This window comes from Bubalus bubalis, chromosome 12, assembly GCF_019923935.1.
Source record: "Bubalus bubalis isolate 160015118507 breed Murrah chromosome 12, NDDB_SH_1, whole genome shotgun sequence".
NCBI lineage: Eukaryota > Metazoa > Chordata > Mammalia > Artiodactyla > Bovidae > Bubalus > Bubalus bubalis.
Genome location: NC_059168.1, coordinates 99,826,811 through 99,844,538, shown reverse-complemented (window position 1 = coordinate 99,844,538; position 17,728 = coordinate 99,826,811). Strand labels below are relative to the sequence as shown.

General features: G+C 47.8%; 1 protein-coding gene across 1 annotated transcript in view; it reads right to left on the bottom strand.

Moving 5' to 3' along the window:
- Nucleotides 1-17,728, bottom strand: part of GPR107 (G protein-coupled receptor 107) — a 56,521-nt gene that overhangs the window by 22,139 nt on the left and 16,654 nt on the right. The window contains exons 8-14 of the mRNA XM_025261848.3: nucleotides 15,090-15,200; nucleotides 14,430-14,563; nucleotides 10,130-10,205; nucleotides 8,482-8,555; nucleotides 7,973-8,090; nucleotides 5,710-5,840; nucleotides 2,322-2,365 (exon numbers count right to left, since the gene is read on the bottom strand). Coding sequence (XP_025117633.3) covers nucleotides 2,322-2,365; nucleotides 5,710-5,840; nucleotides 7,973-8,090; nucleotides 8,482-8,555; nucleotides 10,130-10,205; nucleotides 14,430-14,563; nucleotides 15,090-15,200 — 688 coding nt within the window. The remainder of the gene's footprint in view (nucleotides 1-2,321; nucleotides 2,366-5,709; nucleotides 5,841-7,972; nucleotides 8,091-8,481; nucleotides 8,556-10,129; nucleotides 10,206-14,429; nucleotides 14,564-15,089; nucleotides 15,201-17,728) is intronic.

The following is a 17,728-nucleotide window of genomic DNA, read 5'->3' as shown; positions in this document are numbered from 1 at the left end:
AAGCATGCCTGCTCCACGATGCTTCTCTTCACTACGGATGTGGGCGGACAGGGGTGACCCCTCCTGGCTGCACCATCTACCCCAGGGAGAACACGTCACTGGATGCTCAGCCAGCGGGCAACTTCTCATGGAATAAATGGTCACAGAGATAATTAATTGCCACAGTCGCCCTTCAAGTCCTCTAAAAGGAAGGTGGAGAAGGCAGAGAGGCGTCAGAGGGTCAGGACGGCGGAGAGAACGGGAGAAGGCAGCGCTGAGGAAGAGCCAGGAACTCACCAAGGGAAAGAAGAGGACAGATAAAACTGAACTGGAGGACATTACCCTTGGGGTTTTTAGACATTTTCAGTCAAACAGTCAGAAAAACGAACCCAGAACCACAAGTGTAAAAAGATTAAAACAAAAAAGTTAAAATGTCACATCTCAACACATTAAAGTCAGAGAAAGATCTATTAAGTTACAAAAATAATAAAACGGGACTCCCCTGGTGGCGTGGTGGGTAAGAATCCACTGGCCAACACAGGGGACACAGCCAATGCCTGGTCCGTGGAAGCTCCACGTGCCTCAGGGCAACGAGGCCCACAAGCCACAACTAACTGAGCCGACTTGCTGCAACTGCTGAGGCCCATGTGCCTCGAGCCCACGCTCCAGAACAAGAGAAGCCACCGCAGTGAGAAGTCCACACCCCGCGACTGGAGAAGGACCGCGAGCAGCAACAAAGATCAAACCCGGCCAAAAAATAAATAAGTAAATAAATACAGCAGTATGTACACATTAAAAATAACAATAATAAAACTAACTTTACATACAACATGCATAGAAGAAGGAAAAAAATAAAGTCAAGAGAATGCCCAAACAATACGTACTCCCAGAAGGTTTTTTTTTCTACTTTGGATTCCCTTGTTTGTGACAAGATGCTTTATGAAGACTCGTTTGTGGTTTGTTTTCTGTAGCTTTCCTTTATCCATTGAGAGAAGGCAGGAGAGTTCTCTGATATCCACGGCTCAGAGGAAGGCTATGCAGCCAGGCTAAAAGCAAAAGATTTCTGCAGAGCACAGTCCAGCTTCAGCTCACTGAAAAGAATCTATCATTGAGGGCATTCCAGAGGGAGAAGGGAACCCAGGGCCTTTGAAGGAGAGAGTAAAAAACACAAGAGAGCTATTTCCTGGGACAAGAAAGAAAATGAGCTGGCACATTCTTCGAGGGGTGGGCCTGTGGCCCCCCGGGGAGCCGAGGGACCTTGGGAGCCTGGAATCTGAGCGCTGACTGGGGCTCCCAGCCTGGCATGACCCTCACACACCAGGCTACCCACAGCAAGACCTGGATAGCAGGAATCTCAACAGGAACTACTCTGGGCCCCAGACTGTGTACTGAGCTCTCAGTAAGAAGCCCAGAGTGTGCCTGACACTGGTGAGAAGGCTTGAAGTCAGGTTAGTTCAAACTAGAGAAAATGATGTGATACTCGTTGTACAGCAAGTGTGAAGGAAGATTCCTACCTACTATTTACCAAATTTTCCAAAATGAATCCACATTACTTTTACAATCAGAAAACAGATCGACAACATATTTTATCTAACGACAAGTGAATAATCTGCCTTAAAGAACATTAGTACAGCATTGGGTGTGTGACTTCACGGATCCAGAGGCAGGTGGGACCTTTGCGAGTCTGGCTCCTTTGACCCCTGTGGCCTGAAATGCCCACTTGGCCCACGGCACCCTGCAGTCCTGGACGTGATTCAAATAAGCCCAGAGACACACACAACACTTTCTCTGTGGTTTCTTTTCTGACTTAGGAGGCCGGGTCGGAAAACCTAGAAGATGCAGGAGGGTTCTAACTGCACGACAACTTAAAAATCAGAGCGCTTTAGAGATTCTTTCTGGCATCAGTCTCTTTTTAAATTAATACCAACACATCTATTTTGAAAGTGTGTTAAGTCAGCAGGAAGGGACGCTTTACACATAGCCATCCCGGATCCGTAAAACCTTCTGTTCGCACGGGGAGGTGTTATCTGGTCCTTCCAAGACAACGTTTGCTCCTCCTGACTCAGTTTTGAGAAGGTGAGGATCACACTCACGAATGGAAATGCGGTGAATCATCTGGTAAGCAGTCACCCCCAAGCCTTATACAGCTGGGCTCAGCAACGCTCCCCACCTGCCTCGCCACCCAACAACAGGGCTGCTCTTACAAAGCCCCTACACCCACCCCTCCCCACAGGAAGCCAGCATCGTGGGCCCCCGCCTTCCCTCTCCCCCTCCGCAGTGCCCAGGCATGAGGCTTTAGGGAAGGCTGGCTAAAAGAACAAAAAGAACACAAAGGAACTTGCCTTTTCCATCTGTGGCTGATGCTTCTTGTAAATGCCTGATTGACCTAAAAATAAACATTTGCAGAACAAAAGGTTAGCTAATGAATTTGCATTCCTCTCCATTTTCAGTGCTAGTAACTTGAGGCCTTGAATTTCTCCACGTAAACTGAAAGGCTGGAACGGATGACTTTATAGAGCACTCCCTAGACACTGAGATGGTTGACAACCAAGCCTCAGGCATGTGTGGCTCTCAAGCCTTAGAGTTAAAGACGCCCTCTGCTGGCTGCAAGAAGTCTGGCAAGGGCCTGGTGTGAGGGGAGAGATCAAAACAGTCTTGAGCAGAGTGCATCTTCTGTTGCTGCTAAGTCGCTTCAGTCATATCCGACTGTGCGACCCCATAGATGGCAGCCTACCAGGCTCCTCCATCCCTGGGATTCTCCAGGCAAGAACACTGGAGTGGGTTTCCATTTTCTTCTCCAATGCGTGAAAGTGAAGTCGCTCAGTTGTGTCGGACTCAGCGACCTCATGGACTGCAGCCTACCAGGCTCCACCATGCATGGGGTTTTCCAGGCAAGAGTACTGGAGTGGGGTGCCACTGCCTTCTCCATTGCATCTTCTATTAGGTTGGTGCAAAAGTAGCTATGGTTTTGCATTGCTGAACTTTGCTGTTTGATTTTGGAATACATTCTTAAGTAAATGTGGTTATGTTATACATCACTTTAATGCACATTCCTCACTTTATTACTTGCTGTTTATTTTATATTTATTTTAAACTAGAGAAATGACACCATTCCTCCAAGCATCTTGACAACTTCTTGCAGGGAAAACGCTTCCACAACCAGCAGGAGGCAAAAAATGCTTTCCAAGAGCTCGTTGAATCCCAAAGCACGGGTTTTTATGCTACAAGAATAAACAAACTTATTTCTCGTTGGCAAAAATGTGTTGATGGTAACGGTTCCTATTTTGATTAATAAAGCTGTGCTTGAGCACAGTTATAGTGATTTAAGGGCTTCCCTGGCGACTTAAACAGTAAAGAATCCATCTGCAATGCAGGAGACCTGGATTCGATCCCTGGGTTGGGAAGATTCCCTGGAGGAGGGCATGGCAACCAGCTCCAGTATTCTTGCCTGGAGAATCCCCGTGGACAGAGGTGTCTGGCAGGCTGAGTCCATTGGGTCGCAAACAGTCAGACACGACCGAACAACTAAGCACACACGGTGATTTAAAATTCACGGTCAAAACCGCAATTGCTTTTCAGCAGCCTAATATCTAATCTCAGTCCCACAGCTATGCCCGCACCCCAAACGGACTAAGACAATGCAGGTTCAGCGAGCTCACCTGCCACCTGGAGAGAACGGACCCTATAAGGTCACAGGCCGACCTCTAAAGCCTAGACCTGGGGGCTGTGAGCACAAGGATTCATGCAAACTTCTGACTTTGCCGAAAACAAGCTGGCCTCCAAGGAGTCTTTTCCAGCTAGGAAGTGCTGGCAACTAATTACCATTAGTACAGTTCAGACAGGGGAACAGGAACGTTCTTAAGGAAGGTGTGGACCAGCGTTCCAGGCAGAGCTGAAAGGCACGGGAGGGACTGTCTGAGAGGAAGGGCACAGCGCGAGCAGACCCGCTGCAGGGGGAGGGCCAGGGTCTCACGGACCTGGGCTGCAGACCTAGCCCAGCCAACCACTCTAGACTGGACTGTGAGTAAGTCATTCCTCCCCAAAACTCTGTAGTCTGCCCACCTCGGAGAACTGAATGGCACAACACGTGAAATTAAGGAGCACAAACATGATGCCAAACTGATGCTGGCTGAATCTGAGCGTCCAAAAGAAATTCTGACAGTTTCTTAAATTACCTCTCTAGTACTTGAGTTTTTCTCATTTTACAGCAATTTTCAGAACATCTACCGTGAAGAATCTTGCCATTTGGCATCTGCTCCTTAGTGTTGCAATCAATGACCGGCAGGAAGTGACCCCTTATAGCTCCACAGTGCATCTCGGCCTTCCTCAATTTCCCAGGTCCCTTCTTTTTTGGCCGCACTCTGTGGCTTGCAGGATCCTAGTTCCCGGACCAGGGGTTCCAACCGGAGCCCCCAGCAGTGGAGGCTCAGAGTCCTAACCACTGGACCACCAGGGAACCTCCCCACAGGTCCCTTCTATGTTAGTGTGCTGAGGGTGACAGACATCAGAGTGGGGGCTGAGGCTCTGTTCCCTAGTAGTAAGACGCTCTTTCCAACTGGAGACGATGCTAGTCGTCCTGTTTCAAATGTCTGGGTCGCTATTCCTGAACAGGATACGGGGTGGTTGCGGAGACTAAGAAGACTCATTTGTGCTCTCTCCTAAGCAGGCAGCTGTCTGCTGAACTGATATGTGAACATGTGTGATGTACGAGTTAGGTTAAGAGTGAATCTAACATGCTTGGGACTTCCCCGGTGGACCACCAGTTAAAACTCTGTGCTCCAAATGCAGGGGCCCAGTCTTGATCCTTGGTCAGGAAACTAGATCCCACATGCCGCAACTAACATCCAGTGGGCCCCAATAAATTTTTAAAAAGTGGATCTAACTGACTGAAACGAGGATTACACTCCATTGACACCAGGTTCTAAATAATCCGAATAATGAACGACCCCATCAACCCCAGGAGCATAAGAATACTAATTTACCGTGCGGGGCACTGCAGTATGGGAACATCTCACTTCTGAGAGAAGACAGCTAAGTCTATTTTTTAAAACTTTATTCCAAAAGAACTGATTGCTTTCAAGTGGCCACAGAACTAGATCATAATGAGGGCGAGCGTCCGATTTCTGTGAGCCTTTCTTTTGCTACTTTCTTTCTTCCTATTGAAGCAAGAATTTCCTTCACTTGGATGCGCTCTGAGGATATTCTTCCTCTTCAACTGCTGACTTGGCACTAACACGTCTTTACACATAGTCAAAGCACAGTATATGCATTTATAATCTGCCAATTCCAGGAATGAAGTGAGTCCATCTGAAGATATTACGTTTATGAGCTGAGAACTACCACTGGTTTTACGTTGATGTACTTCCTCATTTTCCATCTAACTTGGCAAGAAGAGGCCATCTGTAGGCTTTCTTCAACTTCAACCCCCTTTCCTTCAAATTTACACGGCTGTTTTATGTTGCTACTGAGTTCTCGTCTCCAAACCCTTCTCCAGCATCTGAGGTGCTAAACGTCGGTGCCAGGTGAGCACTACTGCAGTCCCCTGGGGAGCCTAACAGAGACACAGACTCCCCAGTCCCGCCTGGAGACCAACTCAGGTCAGCCTGGGACCCAGGAAGCTGTCGTGCGCCCCGGGTGACTCTGACCAGTTTGGGTTCGGCGGGTCCAGCTGCCAGGCTGGATGGACATGCCCGTGGCGCAGGCGTGGCCTCCCCGCCCAGGGGCACTCACCACACCACCGGGAAGAGGATGGCCCCGCAGCACAGCAGGTCAACCAGAAACAGGGAGTCCTTCCACAGGCCATACTCTGTCGTCCCCTCCTCGGTGGACTCTATGATTATGTAGGCCACATTGGCCAGGACCTGTGGGACACAGGAAGCATGGACAGATCTGTGAGACAGAGCCCCGGGGCAGTGGACACCCGGGCCTACAGGCTGGGCTGTGTCTGCTCCATCCTGTCATTAAGCAATTAGCATGTTATGAAAAGTCCCTCAGCTGGTCAGACAGAAGGCAACAGTTTAAAACCTGTGACACCTTTGAGCACAAGGGAAACACAGTTGATGAACTATTCTTTTGAAGATTATCACTAGGTAAGAAAGCAGAGGAATCCCACCTCTACTCCATGCAAAGTCCGTGGTCCCAAACACTCTGCTTCACTGCTCTCCAGGGAATTCTCCATATTGCCACAAAAATGGGAAACCTGTCGTGCTATGACTTAGGAAGGGTAGTTTCTCTTTCCATCTAGGACATATCAGTTAAATCATCACTGAAGCCACACTTAATACAAATGCAAAAATTAGCCTGAAATTTCAGTCTCCCAACGACACCCAGCCTCTGGGCTCCTCCAGAAGCCTGGTCCATCGTACAGGTCTGCATCTGTGGCTCTGTCTAAGAAGACAAACCGGGAAATAAACAGCTGAATTCCATTTCGCCCTCAGGTCGCACGCTGGACACAAGGCACGAGAGGTTCCCGAGGCACTGGCGTGGGACCAAGCGCCAAAAGTGCTCCTGAAACGCCGTGTCTGCTTCACTCACTCCCTACTTGGGAATGCGCAGTGGCTCCCATGACCAGAAGGAAACAGTTTCCACTTGTCAAGGCTGATGTTCAAGGACTTCCCAGACTAGCCCTTGCATTTAAATACTCATAACTTCCTTATATTTGATTGTCTAAATGGCCTTGCTTCCTCAGAGTGACCTGCCTTGTAACCTTGTGTTTTTGTTCCTTCTGGGGAACAGAAGAGGGAAAGCTGGGAAGAGCCTCCATTACGTCACTCCGGGTTGCATGAAGAAGAGTGGGGCTGAAGGGGAGGGCAGCCGCTCCTGGACGGAGGGGGAGACGGGGCAGGACCCCAGCCACCGTCTCCCAGCTCTTGAGGCCTTGGCGGGCTGGAGAACACTACCCGGCAGAGAAGTGGCCATGGTGGCTCAACAGCCAAGGCCCGTCCAGCGCCTCAGCCTCTCCTGCTCGCCCCACGTTGTCACGTTTGCCTCCTAATCTAGGCCAGGCCCATCTCCACCAGACAGCTCTTCCAGATCATCTGAATTGAAGTGAATACTCTCTCGTTGGAAACCTACAGAGACCGGTCTGTAGCATTTACGTGGCACTAACACATGTCTCTGATGATTGAAAGTGAAGATGGTTTTGCCACAAACATTGCCAAACCATCAATCACCAGGTGAGCGGGCTGACCTGGGTGCCTGGGGAATTGGCACCACTCCCATCCTCACCCGCCACACTTGCACTGGGCTCCAAATGATCACGGACGAGAACGACTTTATCAATCAGATACTCTCTGGTCAAGCAGAGCTAAGGAGCTCTGTGTCCCTGCCAGGATCTGTTTATCATGCATCCTTTACGTCCAGCTTCTACCTCCAATAAGACTGCTACACGTAAGACAAAGTTCCTCTCCTGAAGGGCTCACAGTGTTATAAAGCTGGCCTCAGTCCAAGGCCCCAGACACACGCAGCTCTTAATAAACATTTGCCCCCATGTCTCGTATTCTACCTTGTGGAAACTCACTGGTATCATTCACATTTTACAATAATTTGTTGGGAATTTCCTGGCGGTCCAGTGGTTAGGACTTAGTGCTTTCACTGCCACGGTCCAGGTTCAATCCCTGGTTGGGGAACTAAGATCCTGCAAGCCGAGCAGCACAGCCAGAAAAAAAAGAAATCGTTAACCAAGTCATGGTGTACCCAAGCTTCTCTGCTAAGAGGACCATCAGATGCAGAAAATGCGGCAGTATGTTCCCTAACTTCTCAGCAGCTCCCTGTTCGTGTGCTGTTTAAAGACAGTGGATGGTGGAGCATCTCCCAGTGCAAGAACCTGAGATCTGGGTCCATTAGAATCCAGAAAGACAGGCCCAGGCTTCAACCCCAAAGGCAGAGGAGGGGGGTTTCCGGGAGACCCAACTCCCTCTCCCCAGACAGGCCTGGAGCTAAGCCCAGCAAAGGCTCGAGAAAAGGAGGACGAGCAGGGTTAGGGATCCTTTACCTGCAGCGGGATGACAACCATGAAGACCTTCTTGTCTTTATCAGAAAGGATGTGCTTAATGAAAGCCCAGCCAGTGCCGATGAGCGCGATGGTGATGAACAGCAGTGCCCCCTTCAAGCTGCAAAAGGGAAGAATGAACAGACATCAACAGGTCTCTTTAGCCTTTCACTCTGAGTCACAGTCTACAGCTCATTCTATGGTTTCATGCACTTCCTCCAAAAGACAGATGGCCAGACGTAGGGAACGCACGTCAGTGAACAGCGTTTCTTTTCCGGCACAGAAATAGTTAGCTACACGGCCCACTGTTGTGCTGGGAGGACCCCTTTGGGAGCATGCTGACAGCCCCAAGTTCTCCAGTCAGGACAGCCACCCACATGCCACACGGCTGCCCGGGAGGGTGGGGCCGTCTCCCTCGCCCTGGGGCAGGTCTCCTGTGAGCTCGGCTCCCCAACCTTGCCCAGCCATTACGTCACAGGACGGGTACTTCCCGAGGCACTCTCAGTACTCACAGGTGAGTGATGTAGTACACCACAGCCCACCCTTCAATCGGGAAGCCCTGGGAGGAGATGTAGTGGTAGTCGATCTGCAAGAAAACAAGTGCGTTTCAGAAAGGTCTACCAATGCCTTACCCACAGGAAACGCCACCAGAGGCCCTTGTGATGGGGACACCCGCCCCCACTCCCTAACCCTGCACTTGCGGATGCACAGTGAAGTGTGTGAGCGCACTGCGAACGGCAGGGAGCTTGAGAAACTAGATAGAAGGGCTCCACGTCACTAACCCCTAGTCCAGGTCCCTCTCTTTTTTTTGGCCCCACTGCATACCATGTGGGATCTTAGTCCCTGACCAGGGATCGAACGTGCAGCCCCTGCAGTTGAAGCATGGAGTCTTAACCTCTGTCCCGGCAAGGAAGTCCCAAGGTCCCTCTCTTGAGGCAGATGATTCACTCTGGCAAATGGCTGCCTATTCTCTTCTTATAAGAAATCTCCAAGGGAGTCCCTGGTGGTTAGGAGTCCAGGTTTTCACTGCTGGGTCCCGGGTTCAATCCTTCGGCAGGGGAACTGAGATTCCACAAGTGGTACTAAATGGCTAATTAATGAATTAATATATAAAAGTAAAGATGTAAAAAACCAAAAAACAAAAAAATCCTCCAAATGTCACGGGTATTTTCAATCCCAGGCAACAGCTTTCTCTCTCATAGCCTTGCTGCTTACATAAGAAATAACTCAGTTAAAAAACCTATGTGGAACCACCCAGCTTCAACTCTATTTTCTTTGCGGGGGAAAAAAAAAACCAAACCTGTAAATTTAGAGCTACCTGAAGCTACCAATGAATTTCCACTAAAGTGGCCAGCTTCAGTAGTGCCCCAAATGCTTGCAGGCACGATGCCCAAAGCTGACATCAGTTCCTTCATGCACCTTTCATTCCTCCTCACGTGGCTGTCTGGATATGAAAGTGACCCAAGAATCCCATGACTCGTCATCTGCATGATTCCATAAGGAATCTTTTTACCTTAATCCAAATGGGAAACTAGCCAAATAATTGTCATTTCTTGAAACTACAACTGGATACGTTATTACTTTTTCTAGGACAACATTTTTAAGGGCAGTAGGCTCTTGAGAGTCTGGAGACTGTCACCCTCACAGATGGGGCCCACGGATATCTCGCAGGCCTACAAAGTGGGGAAACTGTGACTGTCTCCCACGGGCTGGCTCATTTCAGTCTGCATCAGCACTAAACATTCAGAGCTTGACTCAATTCTTATGCCTCAATCTTTAGAGTGTCAGTTTCCTCTCAAACAAGTATGCTAACAGTGAATTTCAAATCAAATGGGAACATGGGGGAATATTTCAAAAAATAAAGGAAGCTGTGGAAACAATTCATGAGGTGGCCCTCTAATCTCAAGAAATGACTAGAAGGGTGAAAAAATAAACACCTACAAGAGAAAACTCTGAGTCTGTAGGTAATATCTAAAGATGTCTTAAGTCTAGCACTAGGGAGGCTATGATGATTTATCCCATGACCAGCCCTTCCCGGACCAAAGGAGGCTTCATTGCAAAGGCATTCTTTTATCTGTTGTTGGATGTAGCCTGTCTTCCAACTTATTTTCCCTGATAATACAGGTATTTCATAAATGACTCCAAAACACGAATACATACTGCGTGGAACACCAAGGAAAGAGACTTGGTGAAAGGAAGGGCAGCCATCAGCCAGTGAATTTTAAATACATCATTCCTATAAAACAGAAAGAAAAGAATTTAAGGACAATTTCACACTCCCAAAGGACAGCCGAAGCCCCACCCATCATATATTTATAAGGAAGTCGTAAATATGATCTAAGCAAACCACAAACACAAAGCTTTTTTAAAAAGTGGTTGCTGCCAGCAGAGAAGGTGTGGAATGGGGTTCCAAGTCATCTCTACCATGTAATCCAACTCTGTGAATGGAGCCAAGTTATGCACAATGGGTTCCCAGGCCTGATAAGATGGAAATCTAAACAGGTTGCCAGTTTCCTCTCCGGAAACCACCCTGGAAAGCCCACAGAGGCAAGAAAGAGGCAGATGGATCTATGAAAATGGCACCAAATCCCCAAGAAGGCAGAGGTGACTGGGCACAGCTCTAGGGGAAATCGCTAGCCCAGAGGAGAGGTGGGCTTGGTGCTAGGTAGGGATAGTCAAAGACCGTGCCCCTCTCTGTCCCCTCAAGGCTGGAACCTGCCAAACACACCAGGCCAGTGAGACACAGCACCCACTCCCCCCCACATCCTCTACGGGCACTAGTCCACCCTCAGGCTGCCAGACATTCAATTCCTCTACCCCTTCCTGCCTCGCCCTAGGAGTTAACCTGTGAGACACACAAAACCATGACAGAGAAAAAGTTTTAAACCCTATGAAAGAAAGCAAAGACTTGAGGAAGAGCGACAGGGGGAATTCCCACTCTCTGATATCAAGATAATCTGCAAAGATACAGCAGTTAAAAAATGCAGGACAGTGAGCATCAGAGAAGTAAACCAACAGAACAGACTAGAAAGCTTAGAGATAGATTTGTGCATGTATGGAAGCTTAATATTTAAGGTGACACCAAGTCAATGGGAAAAGAATAGGCTGCTTAATAACTGGCACTGGAGGAAAAAAACAAACAACAACCTCAGCTCAAACCTATATAATAAATGAGGAAAGCTGACCTCAGCTTCACACTTACCTATACCCCAGGGGAATTTGGCTGCTAAACAGAAAATAGACATTTTGTGATCTGGAGTAGGAATGGGCCTCTCAGGATCCATGAGGCACGACCCAGAAGGCTACAATTACATGGCCTCGACTCCATCAATGTGAAAGATTTTCCCTCAACAATTCAACTGGGAAAAGAAATCGGCAATGTCTTAAGACACGAGGGACTGAGATTCAAATGTGCACGAACTCAAGCATAGCAACCCGGGACAGACAGCAAACCCGGCAGAAGGATAATGCAAACACGGGCCGCCACGCGGGGAAGCCCGGGAGGCTGATGTGTCTCTGCAAAGCTAATTCTAGAGACACGCCAGAGAAAACCAGGCACCGGCTCAGGTGTCAGTGCTGGCGCGTGCGGCGGCAGCACCGCCCGCCCAGGCCTGCGGGAAGCAACCTGGCAGCGCTCAGCGAAACTGAAGCAGCGCACGCCCCACACCCAGCGCGCCTCCTTCCAGAATGAACCTCAGAGGCTGCCCAAGCCATCTGGGGACAGGCAGGCGGGCAGGTGACAGGGTAGGGGAGCAGGGAGATGAGGACAAGCTAAGGGTCCACCATGAAGGGGGCGGGCAAGCTAAATGGGGCACCCACTGGATGACAAGGAGCTGAACAGCCATGAACTGGGCGCGCACGCAGCGATGTGCTTACATCTTAAAGAGGATGTTACCAAGTGAAACAAGGTACGAAAACAATACTTACAGACAGGACAGTTCATATAAATTAAAAATACATTCAATACCAATAAATATGATTTGTTTATCAAGATACACAAATACCCCAAAATACAGACGAAACACATTTGGGAGGCTGGCCGTGGGTGGGAAGGAACGAGAGAGGGGACAGGAAGTCAAACAGGAGAGGGCCTTGCACAGAACGATAAGGAGGGCGGGTCGTGAGTGACGCACGCCAGTTTCCGGGCTGGCTTCCTCCCTGGTTCTTTCCTGCTCCAGGGCCTACCTACTTGAAGGTCGAAAGGGAAGTCAAGGCCAGAGGAGTTTGTCGGTTCTCAATAGCCACGAGACTCACCCAGGCTGCAGAGCCGGCAAGGGCTGGGCTCACCCCCACGGCCTGGCCCCCTCGACCTGCAGCCTGGGGGACAGTGGCGATGGCAGGTGAAGGCAGGCAAGAGTTCGAGCTCCGGGGGGGCAGCAACCGGGCTCACACACGGGCTCTACCCTGACCACCCTCCTCTCACGAGGCCTCAGAAACCTCTGCTGAAAATGGCACTACACCCAGCACCGTGCTGGGCAGAGAGAGGCTCCAAGCGGGCCAGCTGTCCGTGTTCCCTCCCCCGCTCCCCGTGCTCCGGGGCCACGACAGAACTCGTGGACGTGAGAGAGGCCACGACGGCACAGCAGACCAACATGGGCCCAGGCCAGCTGTGCCCGGGACGCCAACTGTGGCTCTCACCTCCCCTCTCGAGGCCTCAACAAGCCCAAGTCTCTCAGCTCCCTCCAACTCTAAGGGCTGCGAGTCTCTCAAAGAGCCCTGGAGGCACAACCATGATGTGACTCAAATCACCAACCCCCCGTGGCTCAAGACTCCTGGAAAAACATGGGGGGTGGGGGTGGGCAGAGGGCCAGAACAACACGTTTCTGGATCTACACTACACTTCAATAAGAAGTTTAAAATATGCTGCCCAAAGCAGGTCAGCCTCGTTTAACCACGGGTTTTAAACTGTCGTCACGGTTTTATATAAAAGTGAACCAGTGACTGTTGCCTCGCTAAATAAAGGGAATTTAAAATACCACTGAACATCTGGCTAAGCTATTTTGCATGTGCCTCATCTTTGCATAGCACTCTGATTTGCAAAGCCCTCTTGTACACATCATTTCAGGGGAAATCACATAAGAAATCTGAAGATCTAAGACTTTGAGAGGAAGGCAGATTATGGCAGATTATGACTGTTCCAGTTCTGCAGCTGAGGAAAAAGAGAATTACAGAGTGAAACCAGGTACACTTCAATCAGTAGCAACAACAGTCAGCATTTACATTTGAAAACCAGGTTTCCAACTCCTAGTTCTTACTTGTCTACTAAAGGTAAGAGCAAAACCTTTAAAAAAAAAAAACCACCCTCCACCATCTTTTATGGCCTGAATTTGCAGGATTCTTTTTTTCTTATTAATGGTTTCCCGATCTCTAGTCCAAACATGATTATGTAGAGTCCTTCACAAGCAAACAAGACGTTCTTTGCATCCAGTGGGTGTAAAAGATTTACAACAAACAGGAAACAGCAAACCGCACCCAGCAGAGCCCAGTATTCGAGCTGAGCCATGTCCACTAGAAGACAGGCAGGCTACCAGGGCTTAGAGGTCTCCATTTCTGGCCCACTGTTCCAGAGAAGGAGGCATCTGGTATTTGGGGTACTCATTTATTGTGTGAATTTAAATCTCTATTATGATACTGTATTTCCATACCTTCCTTTACACAGTTTATGGGCTTTATAACAAACACTATTCTTTAACTGAAAACTAGCATTTCGTTTCCACTTTGGGGGAGGGACACAGAATTAATCACTAGTTCCACTCATACGCTGCTGCTCCCCTCAAATACCAAGAAGAGGAAGTTAAAGCCTTGGGGGTTTCAGGAGAAAGGCCAAGAGTCAGGCAGGTAGGCCTTGAAGAGGTTTTCTCGAGCCTCTGGAGGGCAGTGTCTACCCCGGCTGGGCCTTCAGAGCTCGGCAGCAGCTCCAGGCTCCCACCAGGCCCTGGGCCACGGTCACGCCTCTTGTCTTAAGAACAAATAGCCCCTGAATGTGACCAATGCATTCACTCTGAGTCCTGAGCTGGGGTGTCCTTGCTATGGAAAGTGAAGTCGCTCAGTCGCTCAGTCATGTCCAACTCTTTGTGACCCCATGGACTCTAGCCTACCATGCTCCTCCATCCATGGGATTTCCCAGGCAAGAGAACTGCAGTGGGTTGCCATTTCCTTCTCCAGACCTTGCTATGGAAACACTTTGCTTATATATTTTACTTCGATTGTATATTACTGAAATATTTGGATTTGCTTTTTAAACCAAGCAAAAGGAAGTAAACAAACATCATGGCATGCAAAGGCCTCCCACACTGTAAGGCTTCTGCAGAGTCCCCCTTGTTTCAGGGAAGATGCCCTTTGAAGAAAACGGGACTGCTAGTGACAAGGTCTCTTGGTTCAGAAGACAGCAACAGGTGAAATTAAACAAACACATCCCCAAACCCTGGGGGCTGAAGGGCTCAAGAAGGTGATAATTTACCGTCGTTTTCGAAGGATGTGAATCCAGATGGTCCCAGAGAGAAAGAAGAAGAAGGCCATGGAAATGTACAATTTGGGGAGAGGAATTTCTCCTGCTGAGAGGTAGCTGTCAGGATTCTTCTCTGTGATCTCGATCTGAAACCAACATGAGACTATTTTCACTTTTCAGGAACAGATCATCCCATATTCAGTAATTTGGAATCTCTGCCATTTCACAGAAGCTCAAGAAAGTGAGTACCGGAAGGTAACAACCATATTCTTTTCGGAAACAGAGTATCGATGACTTACAGACGCTGGGACACTTTGTTTTCTGGCTGCACCCTGAGGTGTTGGGGTCTCAGTTCCCTGAACCAGGTATCGAACCTGCATCCCCGCCTTGTTAGTGCAGAGTCTTAACCACTGGACCACGTAGGAAGTCCGAACAACCACATTCTTAATGCACAGGCTGAAGTGTAAACACATCCTAATATAAATCCTTTATATTTCCTTTTGAAGAGTCCTCTGCTAAAGTATGCTGCCCACTGGCAGAAATGTTATTCTGGCCATGTTTTTCTCTAACTCTGCTTAAATGTTCTTAAAACTGCTCTTAGAAAGAAACAAGCATCTTGCAGTTCACACAGCTGACAACTTCTATGTGGAGCAGTTTTCACATGGTACTCACATCGAGGCTGAACGAAAACTTGTCATTAGACCAAGCGTCACTTCCAAGACACTTATGAAAATAAAGACTGTAGAGGCCTTCTTGGTCATCAGTGCTGATGTTAAAGAAAAACTGAAAATGAAGAAGAAAAAAGTTTAAGGATACCCAAATTCTCAGCTAAATTTTTAAATCTCAGAAAGAAATCATGAATACTACGAACAGAAGAAAACAGACTGTTTACTTAAGTTAATCAAACTCTCCTAGAGCAGAGTTCCAATACACGTTTTCTTATTCTATGATACCCTCCTAATATTTTAACGATTTTCAAGCTAACAGAAAAGTAGACTGGATTATACGGTCAATACCTATGTACCCACTACCTAGACTCTACACTTTACTACACTTCCTTTATCACCTATCTATCCATCAGTGATGGGTTTTTGCCGAAGTCTGCAGAGCTAACTTAAGATGCGGTTATCTAGCTTTCAAGCCCACACATTACTGTTTTGCCCTTTAGGTAAAAAATACTTCTAAGAAAGAAAGGAGGTTCTTCTGGTACTTGAAAAACTAAAGGACCAGTATTTCCTCATCAAAATGTACCTGTATGATTTTAGACAACAGTAACAGAGGCTACATCTACTATGTTTAGAGATTTTTCTTTGTTTTTCAATATATTTCATGTATTCAAGTGAAGCTTAATGTAAATCAAAAAATGTTATTTATACATATACACACATATATATAATCACAGAATGTGACTGCTTGATCAATTCTAGGGAATATTTTACTGTAAGTCTAAAATATTAATATACTGTTTAGGGCTACATATACAAGTGGTGAACAATGAAGAAAACAAGGAAATGGTTATGGTAACATCTTTCATGACAGGAGTCACTCTAGAGAAGAACATGAGGGACACAGGCATGGTAAGCACTGGGCTAGCTCCTGTTCCAGGTGATGGCTATGAAGGTGATTACTGACCATCATATGTACTCAAGGTAAGTACGATACGCTCTTCTATAGGTACCGTACCTCCAAAGTTTAAAGAAGTGAAAAAAAGAGACATCTGTAAAAGGGGACTAATACAAGTACCGACTTTCATAGCTTGCTGGGAGGATGAACTGAGACAAGGTAAGGTGTGAGTACTTAGCAGGATGTCTGACATTCGTTCATACATTCATTCATCTCAGTAATTACTGACAGGAAGACTACTAGGGCCAGGCCCAAGATGAGGAATTTCACACAGAGCAGCAAGAAAGCAGACAGAAATCCCTGCCTATAGTATAGTTACCTTCTAAAGAGAGAGAGACAATAAGTATAACAAACAAATACAGTATGCTGTACGCTGGAAAGAAGTATTAAGGGAAAAGGTAGAGCCGGGGGGCAGGGAGGAGGGGGCTGCATTTAAAACAGTGCAACTGGAGGAAGCTTTGCTGAAAAGGTGACATTTGAGCCAAGACGTGAAGGAGGAAGAAAGTAATAATGAAGACTCTGTGGACAAGCTTTTCTCCAGTGGGTACTGCCAGAGCAGAAGCCAAGGCTTTATCTTCTCTAGGAGCAGCAAGGTGGCCTGTGTGGCTGCAGAACAGTAATACACAGAGGGTGGGGAGGAAACAGGAACTGAGGTCAGAGTCGACAGCAGCCAGACCACGTGTGCTCAGAGACCAGCAGGAGGACTTGGGCTTCTACTGTGAGACAGAGGGGAAGCTGCTGAGGGTTCAGAGCAGATGAGCACCCCAAAAACTCTCAAGTCAGCTGTTAATACCAATGGCTACTAAAGTTAAATAACATCAACACTGTTAGAGCAGCAAAAGAACCTACGGTGAGAACTCAGACCTGCAGATGCAGGGGCGGGGGCCTTTCAGAAGTGATACAAATACAGAGAATCTTGAGCACGGGTAAGGGCAGGGGTGCAGGCCATTGTCAGAAATGACAGAACCACACACTCAGGAGCTGTGCATTTCACTCGAAGTAAATGATGCCTCAGTTAATGAAAACTGATTAGAAAAAGAGGTAGTGATTCTTACAAGTTAATGATAAGAGACTATTTGTACAGTGCTTTACAAAGCACTTTTATTTTTAAAAAATGATATACCTAACCACCCTGTGAGATGGGTGTCATCATTTTCCATTTTCAGATGATTAAAGAGTGAGGTTCAGAGGTTAAGTGAGTTGTCCAAGGTCACCACCTAGCACGTGGGCTCTGAGATCCAATTCAGTGTCCTACCCCACACCCCACGCACAGGCTGTGATGCTGCCACGAGCACTCATGTGCAGTTAACGACGGTGACGGCTGAGCAGCTCACTCAGGCCTCTAAGTCTCAGTGAACTCGTCTCTGAAATGACAACATCATCCAAAAGATGACAATCATCCTTTCAGGTGTAGAATCCTGGGTTTCTGACACACTCTGAATGGGAGGCAGCGTGGGATTAGACAGGCAGAGTTGTGGGGACAGCCAGGGAGAACCGGGTTGGAACCTGGGCCTTGATGCTCACACTGGATATACAGTTATTCTCTCTCAGAGATACATGATTTGATAAGCGGCGGGTACCAATATCCACCTTGGAGGTTTGTTACGGAGAGAGTTACTATATTCAAATGACTGGCACACAGCATATGTAAGTTATTATTCCTAAATTGAAAGTTTCTTTAAAAATTC